We start from the raw sequence: 16,227 nt of genomic DNA on the forward strand, positions 1-16,227 counted from the left end.
GTGAAACCCTATCTCTACTAAAAATACAAAAATTAGCCAGGCATGGTGGTGTGTGCCTGTAATCCCAGCCACTCCAAAGTCTCCACTCTGGAGGCTGAGGCAGGAGAATCGCTTGAACCCACGAGGTGGAGGTTGCAATGAGCTGAGATCACACCACTGCACTCTAGCCTGGGCAACAGAGTGAGATTATGTCTCAAAATATTAACAATAATATAGTATTTGGGATGTTTGCTAAGTGAGTACGTTTTAGCTGTTCTTGCCGCACACACACAAAATAGGTAACTCTGTGAGATGATAGATACGTTAATTTGCTTCACTATATTAACTGTTTTATTATCTATATGTATATCATAACATGTTGTATGCCTTAAATCTATACAATAAAACGTATCTTATAAAATATCTGGACCAATATGCCACCAGGCAGAACAAAACAGAGGGGTATTAGGCTTCCCACCTCAGAAATTTCTCTGGAATTTTCTCAGCCCACTCAGATATGCATGCTCTGGGGTCCTCGTATCTCCCCATAAAACTTCAGCCCCTTTCTCCACCTCCTAAATGGTTGTAGTACCTTTCATAGTCCTTTATATGAGGCTGTCATCACGATATAAATGTTCATCTAAATTAAATAACGTCAAAAGAAGCAGAAGAGAAGTCTAGTTCTCTTCATCAGAACTTTCTACAGCACTAGGTTATTTTATTTGATTTTTCAGGTTTGAATATGTGCCATGGCTTTCCCCCATTCTTTCCTCTTCTGAGTCAGTTTCAAGAATGTCCTTTTCTCCCAGGCGTGGTGGCTCATGACTGTAATCCCAGCACTTTGGGAGGCCAAAGTGGGAGGATCACCTGAGGTCAGGATTTCGAGACCAGCCTGGCCAACATAGCAAAGCCCCATCTCTACTAAAAATACAAAAATTAGCCGGGCATGGTGGAGTGAAGTCTGTAATCCCAGCTACTCGGGAGGCTGAGGCAGGAGAATCACTTGAACCTGGGAGGCGGAGGCTGCAGTGAGCTGCGATCGCGCCATTGCACTCAGCCTGGGTGACAGAGGAAACTCCATCTCAAAAAAAAAAAGTTCACCTGTTCAATGGAAAAGCAACCTGGGGTAAGTCACTTCAACTCCAGGTTCATGAGCCAGTTGACAGAGCAACCAAAACACCCAGCTCTACTTTTTCCAGTTGTGTTATTTTTTATTTACTCTAACAACATCTTTCAATAAGTAATTTCATTATGTTTAGATAAGTCATTCACATAACGTGAAATATATTTATAGGGTGATGTGTGAAGAAATCCTTTGATTCTCTGAGCTTAGTCTCGTGAGTGCTTCCATGTCTTTAGGGAGGTCTTTATTTACAGCTTATGTTGATGTGAACTTTCAGGGCACCCACTCTGGCGATTACAGTTTAGAGGCTGTGGAGCGACCCTCATGTTGGTATAACCTTCTTCTGCTAGCAGTTCATAGGTGGTGGAATGAGATTATCTATAATATAATTTGTTTATGCTCTGATATAACACCATTTTTTCATAGTATATAAAGTATGAAGTATGTCCTTAATACCGTGGTTTGCACCACTATCAATAACACTATTCTGTTTCAAAAAGTAATTATTCAGACTTTCAATTCCACCATGTCTGAAATTAGCCCGTCAATGAAAGTATATTCAGACCCAGCTCTGTGAAGTTACTGTGTTTGTCCATTTGATTATTACCTTGGAAAAATTCTTCCTCTAACTAAAAAGAGAAATGCTTTGCTCATCTGTCAAGTGACTAAAAATAGCTGAGGATTAAGTCTGAATAGAGTGATGATTACTTTCAAAACCCCAAATAATGAGAAGTATGTTGTTGTTGTTGTTGTTGTTGTTGTTGCTTGAACTATTGGAGAGTTCTCCAGTTGTTCTGCCCCTGCAAATTTCTTTCTTCCATCCTTTTCCTAACTTGAAAACTTGCGTATGAATTTCTATGCATTTTTAATACATGAATTCGATATCTTTGAAAAATTTCACAAAGGAGTATTTCATTGTGCCTGTATATTTTTATTGTTATTTATTGTTATTATCATTCTTAGCCATGGTTATAGTGGCACATGCTCTTTTCAAATATTATTATAAAGTTAAATTTTTCTTAATCAGAAGGTTATTATGATGATGCCAGTTTTAGTCTATTGTGAAAACTCTGCACTTTTTCTTTTTTGAGAGCTAAACTCAGAATGCACCGAGCTGTGCCTTCGTGTATTTTTCGTTATTCTTTTCTTTCAGAAATCATGCCATTCATTTAATACTTCATTACAACTGAACTGCAATATGTATACATGGCATGCAAAATGAGCCATTTTGTTTTAAAACAGATTGCAGATGAAAGGAAACCATTCATTTCTTGCTTGCTTGCTGTAATTACTAGAGCACTAATTACTCCAAATCACTGACATCCAGGGTCAGTAAGGATGACAACAGAAACATCAAAGACAAGATGTGGCTCGCTTACCGTGACAGATTTTCCATAGTCCAGCCGCAGTATTGTTTTATGGCTACTGTTTTCCAGTTTGATGGTTAAAAAACAAAACAAAACAAAACAAATAAAAACCGAACATACCCGCAGTCAAGATTGCTGAATGTTTACTATTATTTCATTCGCAGTTTGACGGTGAGAACATGTATATGAGCATGACAGAGCCGAGCCAGGACTATGTGCCAGCCAGCCAGGTGGGTTAATTAATCTTCTCTGCCTTGTTTCAAATTGTAATTAAACAAATTCAAAGAGTTGCATTGCAAATGAGTAGCACTATCAGTAACTGCCGCAATCAGGAATAATCATAATTTATAAACAAAGCATTTAAGCCTTGTTTCCAGTTAATGAGATAGAGCTGATAAAACACCAGAGTTGGCATTTGTTGAAAGATACTACCTTGTTTCCTCTCCAGAACGGCAAGCAGCTGTTTTGCCAGCATGATCTTTCCTAAACAGTTGTTTTACCTTTAGGAAATAAAGTCTTTACAGGTGCAGGTTATTTGTGCTTCTCACTGTAGACGATTTAATCATTATAAGCTACACGTGTCACAAATAGCTTTAATTATCAACGGTTGGGGCCATTTTCAACAAAATGTAACGTTCGTAACCCAAATCCCATGGCCGGTGGGGCTAGAAGGCTGCTTTCACAATCTCCTGGGAAGGTAAGGAGTTGGGGCTGGGGAGGAGCTTTCAGGCCAAAAAACATGATCTGATTGAAACCTTTCAAGGGCACCTTTGTATACATTTCACTGGGAATAGTTGACAAGGTATTTAATCATGAGAAATGACAACAAAAGTCCAGTGAGAATGTAAATGGTTACATTTATGAAAGTAAATGTTTGACTATTTATTTTTAGATACTTAAGACCAGATCCTTTAGTTCAGCGGAACATTTAAAGCCAAATTATAACTGCCCTTGGATACCAGTATAACGTAAAATATGAGAACATTGTAAGCAAAAATAAGTAAGTGAATAAGTGAAAGCAAGGAACAGTTCACAGGAGCGTTTTGTTGACACAAACATGTTTTTTTCTAGAATGGTAAAAACCATGGTAGATTGGAGTTTCATATATTAGTAATTCTAAAATAAACTCTTAATAATGTTCAGTGCCTACATATCCACACATAGAGATTTAATAACTGGAAGTGTTTGGGGAATGGGTTGGGAGGGAGCATAAAACTTCTTTTTCTTCATTAAGGTTGTCAGTGAATTAAATCTAATGTATATGTTAAGGATGCACTCTGTGACCAAAATGGTTCATGCTTAACTCAAAACAGAGGCAGGCCTGCATCTCCCTGAACTTTGCATTTAGAAGTCATTAGGATCACTGCCTTCTCTGGCAGATATTCTGGAAACTACACTGTATTGTTCAGCTGAAAAGGTCATCATGAAGTTCAAAGATCCTGACTACATTGCCTTCCATTCAACTGAGCTGATCACTCTAAGAATACCTTTGGAAGGCTGAGCTTTGCATTTAGAAATCTTCCTTAACTGAATTCATTTGGCTAAGTAGCCTCCAAGATCCATAGGTAGTTCTGAATAGGACTGTTTGATTAAAAAATGAAAAATGTTACTATTAATTTTCTTCTAACCATCAATCCCAAAACTGTACTGACAAGTTTAGTATTACTATTAGATTAAAGCAACCTGGTATCATCTCTTTGGTGCCTTTAGGGTTTTGAAGTGTAAGGGCTAATTGAATTTGTTTGAAACAGTAGAAACACAAACTCAATAAATGATGGCTGTTATAAAGCAGCTGCTCCCTCTTAGAGAATCATTATGTTGGTCTTAAAGAGTTTCGGATAAAGGATTGGAAATTCAGAACATATACATCATAACAACTTGGCTCCTTCGATTTTAAAATTCAAGTACAATGCCTAATATTAAGCCCTTACTGAAATCCAACAACTAACATTGTTTTTCTTCATATGTCAGTCAGGAGTTAGTGAGAATGTTTTGAACACCAGTGATAATTTGTAAAGAAGAGCCCCAAATACTTTTGTGCTTTTTAAAGATAGAGCAGGCTTGTGAGCCAGAAATAAACACTTAAAAAATAATGTGCCATATATGAAAATGTTTTTAGAATGTGCTGTTTTAAAATTTAGACTAGTGTAAGATAATACATGCTCTGGAGAAAAATAAACTTCACAAATTACATAAGTTGAATGGCCTTAGCTAAATTTTATACTTAACATTCCTTTTGTTTACTATAATATGGTATGTTCAAGAATTCATTACCTGGTATTCTTTTAGGGAATTTTAATCAATTTACTCCTTTAGGCAACCATAAATAAGATTTTAGTCATCCTGCAGGGAAAAAAAATAGTTTTTTTTCTTTTCCTACATAACATCAAACATCTGCATAGTTTAGTAATCCAAGACAACTTGCCTCATAGCATCACTCAACAATTATAATTCCTGTTCAATTTTCAAATCAGTACATGCTTTGGGACTTATAGACTAAGTTGCTAAGTAGCAACATATGGCACACTACTGCTCCTGTGATGTTGCTGCAAGCAAATAGCATAATTCTAAACTTGAAATGATTTTTATAGAAAGCCAATGCTGGAACTGCTCCAGAAATGGAAGTACACTGTAAAAATTAATGATATTCTTTTAGACAGTCCAAAGGGCTCTTTGGCACTATCTACTGCATGCATTCTCTACCTCTTAAGCTACAGTATACAAATCCTTAAAACTTTTTTGCATATAGTTTTATAATTGATAGGCAACTTTTAAATTGAATATACCACCTTATAGTAAGCCTGACAAGTATATAATAAAAACTCATAAGATTTCCATTTTACTCTGGCACCATTCTTGGAATATTGACTGTTTTCTCCTATAATAGCTATTAAGTGTGCCGGTCACTCAGTGCTTTAATTTAAACATCATTTAACTTTTTTCTTACTCTGGTTAGAATTTGAACCAGCAATTCAAGACTTCTTTGTGTGTTTCCAAACCCTGGCTAAAGGCACCTTGTTGCTTAATACCTCCTGAACTTTGTCCCGTTAAGAGTTTGTGGGAGAATGTGAGTGGGCTAATGAAAGGAAGCCAGATGAGCAGCTTGTCAGAAACCCACTTCTTTGCCATTCTGAACTGGTCATGTTTGATTGAGGTGACAGAATCTAGACCAGAAGGACACAAGGTAGCAATATGTAGGATGAACAAGTCTAGAGATGTAACCTGCAACATGAGGACTAGAGTTAATAATACAGTTTTTAGGGCTGGGCTTGGTGGCTCACGCCAGTAATCCCAGGACTTTGGGAGGCTGAGGTGGTGAATCACTTGAGGTCAGGTTTGAGACCAACCTGGCTAGCATGGTGAAACCCTATCTCTACTAAAAATACAAAAATTAGCCAGGCATGGTGGTGTGTGCCTGTAATCCCAGCCACTCCAAAGTCTCCACTCTGGAGGCTGAGGCAGGAGAATCGCTTGAACCCACGAGGTGGAGGTTGCAATGAGCTGAGATCACACCACTGCACTCTAGCCTGGGCAACAGAGTGAGATTATGTCTCAAAATATTAACAATAATATAGTATTTGGGATGTTTGCTAAGTGAGTACGTTTTAGCTGTTCTTGCCGCACACACACAAAATAGGTAACTCTGTGAGATGATAGATACGTTAATTTGCTTCACTATATTAACTGTTTTATTATCTATATGTATATCATAACATGTTGTATGCCTTAAATCTATACAATAAAACGTATCTTATAAAATATCTGGACCAATATGCCACCAGGCAGAACAAAACAGAGGGGTATTAGGCTTCCCACCTCAGAAATTTCTCTGGAATTTTCTCAGCCCACTCAGATATGCATGCTCTGGGGTCCTCGTATCTCCCCATAAAACTTCAGCCCCTTTCTCCACCTCCTAAATGGTTGTAGTACCTTTCATAGTCCTTTATATGAGGCTGTCATCACGATATAAATGTTCATCTAAATTAAATAACGTCAAAAGAAGCAGAAGAGAAGTCTAGTTCTCTTCATCAGAACTTTCTACAGCACTAGGTTATTTTATTTGATTTTTCAGGTTTGAATATGTGCCATGGCTTTCCCCCATTCTTTCCTCTTCTGAGTCAGTTTCAAGAATGTCCTTTTCTCCCAGGCGTGGTGGCTCATGACTGTAATCCCAGCACTTTGGGAGGCCAAAGTGGGAGGATCACCTGAGGTCAGGATTTCGAGACCAGCCTGGCCAACATAGCAAAGCCCCATCTCTACTAAAAATACAAAAATTAGCCGGGCATGGTGGAGTGCACCTGTAATTCCAGCTACTCGGGAGACTGAGGCAGGAGAATTGCTTGAACCCATGAGGCAGGGGTTGCAGTGAGCAAAGATCACGCCACTGCATTCCAGCCAAGGTGACAGAGGGAGACTCTGTCTCAACAAAAAGGAAGAAAGAAAGAGTGTCCTTTTCCATGGCTGCCTGTTTGTTCATTCTGTGTTTTCCACCAGTGCCCTCCACTCAGGGACTCAGCTCTTCACTGCCGCAGTTGAAGTACTGTCTGAAAAGATCAAGAAGGACTGATCTTTTTTATACAAGAAATAATACTTTAATATTAAGGAAGAATGAGAAGATTTTCCTGGCATCAGGTTATGGAAAAGCTCAGGTTACTTGATTGAACCAGATTTTTAATAAATCACTTCCTCTTAGACCTTGACCTTTGCTCTGCTAAACTATTTCCTTCTGTTTGGTTCCCCGCCTTGCTCCCTTCATTCCCTCCCTCCTTCCCCACCACCTTCCTGCTTTCATTCCTTTCTTCCTTCTTCTTTCCATGAAAAGTTATTCTTTAAGCTTGAACTATTTTTTGTTGTTCATTATGAGCATTATAGTAAATTCTAAATATTAAATATCCTGGCCCGAGGTCATGTTTTAGAGGATTCTGAGATTGTGAGCAGTTTTCTCTCTCCCCACCTCCAGCCCCCTCTGGAATTCTGTCTCTTACTCGGTCCCTCAAATCTCAAGATTAAAAATAAGAATGATAAAATATAGCAATATTATGTTTTCCTGGAATCAGTTACAACTAAGCATTTGACATACAGTTCATAAAGTATATTTTGAAGATAAAATTGAAGAGCATATATATATCCAGGTCAGCTTTCATGTGAATTTGAGGTTTGATTTCTAACTCCACTGGGTACCTGTCCCTGATAGCAGCTCAGATTCGACATATCAGTTCATTCAACCACAACTCGTCACCTCCCACCGGCTTCCTCACCCCCAATCTTCTCTTTTCTTTACTGCTTATAATCAGAAGTGTTAACACCACCTCTTCAAATACCCAAGACGGAGACTTGGGGAGTCTCCCTCGTCATTCAGCCTTTGGTTAATTCCAGATAGTGTTGATTCTACTTTTTGGCCTAACTATTGAATCCATCTCCTCTTTTCCAGCTACACAATTTCTGCCTTCGTTATAGGCCTCACAGTTTCTCATGAACGCATCTTAACTTCTCTCATTTCCTTTTCCTCGTCTTTGCTGAACGGTACACACCTCAGTGCCTTGCCATTGTCTACAAGGCTGCTTTATCATGGTGTGTATTTGTCCCTGGGTGGCACATGGCACACTGGCATCACCAGGGATGTCCTTGTCTTGCTCCCCTGATTGTGAGCTCTTGAAGGTAGGACTCACTCTTGTTTCTGTCTGGCTTTCCTGTGCCAGGAATAATGTTTGACATATCAGAGGTATGCAGCATTGTTTGTTGAAAGCTGAGCAAATCAGCTAAAATATTTTATGTACATTTTTTTAAATCACATGAATACTTACAGTCTTCCATTGCAATGATTCTTGACCCTGCATTGCAGACGTTTAGCAAATCCAGCCCTACCCTGTCCATGGCAGTAGGACACTTTATCTTTGTGCCAGTGCCCTTATATATTAACAAAAGCTTCCAGCACTCCCTCCTCCTTGGAGAATTATTTCAAGTACAAGACTCAAAGAGTTAACATGATAATAAACTAGATAATGACAGTCAATGCTTGTTACAATAACATCATGCTGCTGTTTATCATCAGCAGTGCAATGGAATTGGAAATAGTAGTGTGCTCCAAATTTCTTTTTGTACAATATTCTCTCAAATCTGCTGTTAGAAATATGTTTTAAGATTTACAACTATATTAATGATTCTCTATTTGTTTAATTTCGTGTTTTCCTAATGAGAAAATTCTCCAGGTTAGAGTGTAAATGAGGTATGACAAAAAGGGCCTAGAAAGTGTAATATTTTTAGAGTACTTTTGAAAAACAAATCTCCTTACCGTGGGTCATAACATCTCCATGATTGTGACATAAATTTGAACTGTAAATTGGACCAATTCCTTTTAGATTAGTTCCTTTTGGCAGAAATCTCAGAAGTAACATTAAGTTGACTTTTTGACCATTGACCCAACAGAATGATAAAGCTGCCATGCTCTGAGTAATCAAGTTAGCCCAACAAAGTCTGGCATCTTAACAAGCCCAGACTAGTTACTCAAACCAGTCTTCAGTGTAACATTCAAATGATTACTCTGTGCAGTCCCAGAGGTATTCATTACAGACAAAATTGCTCTTGTTGCCTTGCATACAAGCTGAGTTTTCAATGGGAAATGAAAGGATGCCTGGAAAAATAGGCCACCTAATTAAGTTAAACTACTCTAGCATTTGGCTTGACATCTTCATTACTCAAAATTAAAAAGATGCTTCACTTGAGCACACAAGTTACTATTGTTTATGTTGTTTTCTTCCTAAATTGGCTTCTTACATGGAAGTCTGTTTTTCAGCATTATATCTTGAAATAGCTCACATAATTCTTACAGTTTATAAAAATGTCTTAATAGCTGTATGGATACTGAATACAGGCACCATACAAATATATATCTTAGGGCTTGGGATAGTCAAACACACATTGGCCTTTCTACATATTTTGTTGGCCAACCACATTGACGTTGTTGAACTTTAGGTAATTCTTGACCCATCCAGTCTTTATTACTATTATTTTAGTTGGGTATTGACTCCATTAGCTATAAATAATCATCTACATGAAAATATGAATTCCTAAAAAAAAAAAAAAAAAGAAATGGGCCATAATGTTTAAACTGAAATTCATTTGTCCAGTAAAAGTGTTTTATATCAACCTCACCAGCAGAGGAACTATTTTAGGAACATTTTTAAACATAAACACATGTAGAGCACACCATCTACTGATTGCCAGTTTCTACTCATTGACACTAATGAGGCTGCTGACAGGTTAAATGTTGTGTATCATATACATTTCCAAGCTGTGGGATTTGTGAATATAATACTCATTTTTTATTTGTTTCTGGGTAGGCGTGAGAATTTCAGAATAATTGTCAAATAGTGTGTTTTGTCAAGTATTGGGGATATGTATTTCAGTGACAAAAATTATGAAAATATCTGAATGGAGCAGCATTAGTGGTAAAAACAGATTCTCAAAACCTCACGCTCCATATGGAGCATGATTTATTCAATGGACAGATGTCAAGATGTCAAGTGATGCCAGCACATTTAGGCATTGGAGGGAGGAGTTGTGGCACTACTGCAGTGTGACCAGTTGTGTGGTAGCATTTGATACATTTTGAAAGCAGCCATTTGGCTTATTTACAATTATATTTTGAACATTTTTTTTCTTTAGCATGTGAACAATTATGAAAAACTAAATGATCCTTCCTGTTAAATTTTGCAATTATAACATGCTATATTCTTTTCTGGTAGCACATAATAAACCTGTCACTAAAGAATGCCCTCCAAAATAAGTATAGTATTTCAATTTAAGAATAGTAATGTGTTGAATATTGTCACCTGTCTATGTTAGCTCCATTTCCAAGGTGCTTAAAGATTGTTCTAAAGAAACACTAAATTTTCGATATGTCACTATGTTAAGTAGAAGCACTTTTGCCCATTTTTACTATAAAAAACAGTGGGGCTTAGAAAAGTTAAGGTGTTTTCCACCCACCCCAATGTCTTCTGAGACCTCCTTCTGCGTATCCTCACCTGCCACCTCAAACACCTTTAAAATAAAGTGCCAAGTTTCCCTCTGCAGTTTCAGTTCCTCAGTTTGGGAGCAGACCTAGCTAGACTTCCCAGAAACACAAAGAGGGTTTTAGTGTAATCTTTATCCATATCTATATTTTTTTCTTTCTCCTGTGTTCTTCCTGATCTATATTATTTTACAGCTTGAGTATTTAAAAATGTAACTATAACCCTAATGATTTGAAATTAATTGGTGGCTATCTTAGAAAATGTTCTCCATACATTCTTTGCTGTTCATAAATTAGGATAATTGATGCTGTCGGTAGCAAAGCCCAACAAGTGACTTCTAAGGCCCAGCATCAGATTATTCAAATGTAATAGCCTGATCTGAAACTCCCAAGGGTTCTGATGGTCATGATTTGAGACCAGTAATGAAGGCTTTTCTGTATGCAACTGGGCCTTCCAGCATTTCAGGAGAGGCCTTCCTTCAAGAAGAGCTAAGCCTACTGTTTGTTGGTATTCTCCAAAATCACAAAGAGAGTGACCTTGGAGGAAAGGGGAGTGGGGGACAATAGGGATGCTGGGTGAGACCGGGTCAGCAGCTCTATACAGAAATTGCCTTCAGGGATGCCGAGACTTCCCTGTACCATGGGTGCAAAGATTTTTTGTTTTTTGGGGTTTTTTTATTTATTATGCTCTAACCTCAGTGAAACTTCTTGCTTTTAAAGATGATGATAAATTTCAGTAGTAGGAAGCTTCATCTTGCCTGGAAGTTTAAGTTGGTACCCTCCTCTCCCAGTGTCCCCAAAGAATTGGATTTATAATAATAATAGCTACCAGTTGGAAGCTACCAGTTTCTGACAAGGGACTAAACAAAATCTACACACTTATTTTCTCATTTGATCCTTACAACAATTCAGTGAGGATTAGAGAGCTAGAGTGACTTACCATACCTCAAAAAGGTAGTAAATATCAGAGCTAGGATTCTGGCCTTGGAAGGTCTAAGGCTTCTGTCAAACTCCATCCTTGGTCAGCTAGGCTTAATTTTATTTTAGAACTTTAAGGACAAAATGTTGACATACATCAGTTCTAAAGAATATTGAGATAACTGCAATGTGTTACATGTGTGAGAATACTCTGGGAAATATTAGCTTATGCCAAATGAAACCATGGATGCTTTACTATTTCTTATTTACAAAGCAGTAATTTCATACTCGTGCACACATAAAAGCTGAACAATCACACAGTGGATATTTGCTGTCCCTGGATTCCTTGATGCAGAGCAGTGATTCTTCCCTCCCCTTCTCAGCCAGCTTTTGCCATGCCTGTGCCACCACTGCCCAGTCCTTTCCCTCCACACTCCACTGCTTTTCTTGTCCAAGTCCAGGACTCTTTTCCCACCCTAGTTTCTCTTCCTTTTCCCCTCCAGAAGATAAACTACAGGAAGTCTTTCCACAGAAGACATCTCACCCTCCCTCCACTCTTCCCTAGAAATCCCACTTCTGGGGAACTGAACATTGAGGGGTCTTACCATCATTAAACTGGGGGAAATTGTCTTCATTTTTTCAACTATTTTTTTTCTCCACGTCTCTATCTTTAGCATAAGCTTTCTTTGCAGGAAAGATCTAGCAAGTGAGATGACCTCCAGTATTTAGAGAGATGCACTTGCAACTCTTCCCTGGGAGGAGGAATTGCATATCAGCGTGTGATGAGTAGAAATAGGAGCTTCTTTTTCTCCTTTCTGGACCCCTTGATTAAGGAGGCAAACCAAGAGCACAGGCTTTCTATTAGCTCTGGTCCTCCACTAATTTGGCTTCTTCATGCAGAATGTGAGTTTGCACCCAGCATTTGCTGATTTCTACTCAAGAGGCAAAATAAAAATGATTGGCCATAAATAGACACATACAGCATGTATTTTTATATGTATATATTTCATATATACATTATTTCATATATACATATAAAAATATACATATTTATTTTATATTTTATATACATATAGAAATAGCCCAACACTGAATGCTCAACTCCATACTGGTTGCCTGCCTATGACTTAGCAAATAGAACCTAGCCATAAGCAAAAATCAATTTAACACATTTCTTTTAAAAAATAAAAATTTATTAAAACTTAAAGGCTGCACATGATTTAAAATAGTATATTAAAACCTAATACATTGCAATCAATTGTTAACAGTAAACAATGTCTATATAATGTTTCTTTGGGATTCCCATCTACCCAACTAGTTCTGTAAATGCAGACAAATAATTTAACCTCTCTGGAACTCACTTTTCTCATATGCAAAGTTCAGGGACGATTTCTTAGGTTTCTTCTTGAGCAAGCATTCTATGATTCCATTTGAGCATAAGTAGAGAACTGTAGAAGGTTATCCTAAGGAAATATGTGGATTAAGTTATTTGTCATGCTGTGGTTTGCAACAGCAAAATCTGAAACATCCTAAATGTTCAAAATGGAGAACTGATAGAATAAGTGATAGAACATGAATGCAATATGCAGCCATTTAAACAATAATTTTGATGATATTTATTGGCATGGAAAATTATTCACAATCTGTTTTAAGTCATCACATTAAATTATATAATGGTGTGATAATAAAAATATAGCTAACATTTATTTATTGCTTCTTTGAACCAGTGTATTACTCAAAGTATTTACATTATCTCATTTGTCATATTTAATCCTGATATATCCTTAATGAATTGAAGACTAATCTCATCCCTATTTTATAGCTTTGGAAACTGAGGCTCACAGAAATTAAGTAAATACATCTACCAAGGGATGAGCTGAGATTTGTATTTAGCATTTCCAGCTCCAAAATCAGAGCTCAATTATCTGACTTTTGCTAGGGAAAACAAAAGCAAAAGCTCAAAACAAACTAGCAAATAGGCACTAAAAAGAATCTCGAAAGACACACATTTTAAAGTTTTGCACCTGAGTGGTTAGATTAAAGGTGATTTTTTTCCTATATATATTTTCTAATTTTTTTAAACTAAACATGGGTTATTTAAAAAATAAAGCCAAAAAATATGGAACTGGATCTCAGAATGTATGAACTCAGTATGAGAATTGAAAAAGTCTAGATGATTAAAAAATATAGATTGCATTGTATATAAAATTATGTGGTGAATGATGAAATTAAATACTTGAGTTACCCCTTTTAACATTGAATGTGGAATGATGACCTAGCACTAAAAAACATGTCCTGACTGACTTTCAGAAGTGGTTCCTTTCACTTGAATCTGGTCTCTCTAATGATTTGTTTGTGGTTTGGAGGGGGAGTACATTATTTGTTTTCCAGAAGCTTGGGGATTTTTTTAGCCAAAGGAGAGGTCCTCATTTATGACAACTACGCACCATGCCTGGTATGAAAATATCCTCTAAAAATACTGCTTGGAGACTTATGTAGACCCCCAAGCAATAATGAGAGAAGACAAATCTCTTCGCCATTCTGGTATCATTAATGAATTACGGCAGGAGAAAGTCCTGCAGGTAAACACTAAGGACTTTCCTGGAGGTATGTGGAGAGAGAGGCAGAGAAGATTAGGCTACCTGCCCCACCCTCACCTGATCTGCTTCAGGTGCTTAGCCCAGGGTCCCAGTACCCCCTGAATCCTCAAAGCCTCAGCTGGCAAACCCTGACCTCAGGGTCCCCCAGCCCAGGCCCCAGGAAGAGCCAGTGTCAGACATTCTCTGGGGCAGGTTCAAGTTGACCTCGTTTTCTGGTGTCATTCAGGCTTTGCACACTGGCTTTTCATAAGTGAAATTTTACCTTACTACCCAGTTCCAGAAGAGGCCTGCATTAAGCCCAGTAGACTGAAGTTTGCTTTGATTGGTGGGACCAAGCTTGCCCTTGACATTATCTTAGAGGTTGAAGGCCTGACCTTGCTGTTGAACCTGCCTGCTCTTAACTGGACATTAGCCTAGGCTTGCTCATTTGTCAGTTTTTGTGGTCCTTCCCTGATCACTTATCGCATCTTGGCAGAAGTGTCTGATCTTTAGGCCCTGATATCAGTGTAAATCTGCTTATAGCAATCCCTTGATCATCCCAGCTTCAAGTAATTCTTTTTGTTTACACTCTGATATCACTTAGTTTGACACTTCAAATATACTGCTCTTTATTAAGAGCCTAAGTTCCCCTTTCTCTCTTTTAATTCACTATCTTTATAACAAACTGTGTCTCTTTCTTTTCCTAGTATAGAGAGATTTTTATTGGACTTATGCAAATAACCATATCACCATAAGAACACTCACAATTTTTGAATTCTAGAGGAATCAAGTAACATAATAAAAAACTTTTATCTTTGTTTATAAAATTATACTATACCAAATTGCTGTAAATTACATATAGCTTAAGAGAGAAAATTTTCTTAAATCTAGAAGACAAAACATTTGAGTAAAGGATCAACAATATTTTAAATAAAAGTATAAAAACCTGATCTTGATCATTTATTCAATCTCATATAATCAACTTTTGTTCTGCTAGATCTCTGAGTCATTTTATGACTCCTTCAAATTCTTTATTAGAGTTCTAGAAATTTTATGTAGCCTATGGATCTTAAAATTATCTGAAATTTGTATTTAAGAGAACTTGGAGTCTTTTTCGTGAATCTGATTGTAAATGATTTTAGAGAAGAATAAAAAACAATAATGCTACACAACTAAAACTTAGAATAGCATGGTTAAAAAGCTGATGAAAGCCTATAATTGACAGATATTCAATTATTTTTTTTTCTTTTTTTTTTTTTTGAGACGGAGTCTTGCTCTGTCGCCCAGGCTGGAGTGCAGTGGCCGGATCTCAGCTCACTGCAAGCTCCACCTCCCGGGTTTACGCCATTCTCTCGCCTCAACCTCCCGAGTAGCTGGGACTGCAGGCGCCCGCCACCTCGCCCGGCTAGTTTTTTGTATTTTTTTTTTAGTAGAGACGGGGTTTCACCGTGTTAGCCAGGATGGTCTCGATCTCCTGACCTCGTGATCCGCCCGTCTCGGCCTCCCAAAGTGCTGGGATTACAGGCTTGAGCCACCGTGCCCGGCCTCAATTATTTTTATTTTATATAACATTTTAAGATAACCAGGTTTATGACTGACAACACATTGAATTTCTATAAATTTATATGATTTTTGAAACATGTACACCAACAAGTACCCATAAATGCAACTAAAGGAAGATCTAGTATCACCTATAATTTGACAATGTTTCTTACACAATTTAACAAATAAGTCTGATTCTTTAAATCTTTACAAAATGAGAGATATATCTTTTGATGTTTTTCACAAACTGTGTCTTTCAGTTCTTTGTATCTCATATCACTCTTTGCAGGATGCTTACACATAGTAGGTATATGACAATGCTTCTGTAACAAATGAGGCACTCATTGCTTTTTATTTAACACCAGTTAAAAAAATTAATGAGCACAAATAAATGTCATACTTTCTAGCAAAAATTTCATTTTGATAACTGTTGCTTGAAAAATTAGTACATTGTGTGTTTTTAAATGAAGATGATTTATTGCTATTGTCTAACGCGTGAAGAAAGACAAAAAAATTGTTTGCAGGATCATTGGCTTGAGCACATCAATGGCACTGTTGGACAATTCTTGCTGAGCGTTAAGATGATTTATGTAACAGACCGAAGCTTTCCACAGTAATACATTATAGTCTCAAGCTATCAACCCTTGTTCATGCAGAGACAAAAGAATCTGAAAAATACCTACTCCCTGAAGGTCTTCTCAAAAGAAA

At 37.4% G+C, this 16,227-nt stretch overlaps 1 protein-coding gene across 1 annotated transcript in view; it reads left to right on the forward strand.

Annotated features, from left to right (window-relative positions):
- The first annotated feature begins 2,619 nt into the window (after nucleotides 1–2,619).
- Nucleotides 2,620–16,227, forward strand: part of TOX (thymocyte selection-associated high mobility group box) — a 150,553-nt gene continuing 136,945 nt past the window's right edge. The window contains exon 1 of the mRNA XM_011931950.1: nucleotides 2,620–2,699. Within this exon, the coding sequence (XP_011787340.1) occupies nucleotides 2,649–2,699 (51 nt within the window). The 5' untranslated portion in view covers nucleotides 2,620–2,648. The remainder of the gene's footprint in view (nucleotides 2,700–16,227) is intronic.

Source organism: Colobus angolensis, unplaced genomic scaffold (assembly GCF_000951035.1).
Source record: "Colobus angolensis palliatus isolate OR3802 unplaced genomic scaffold, Cang.pa_1.0 Scaffold92, whole genome shotgun sequence".
NCBI classification, from domain to species: domain Eukaryota; kingdom Metazoa; phylum Chordata; class Mammalia; order Primates; family Cercopithecidae; genus Colobus; species Colobus angolensis.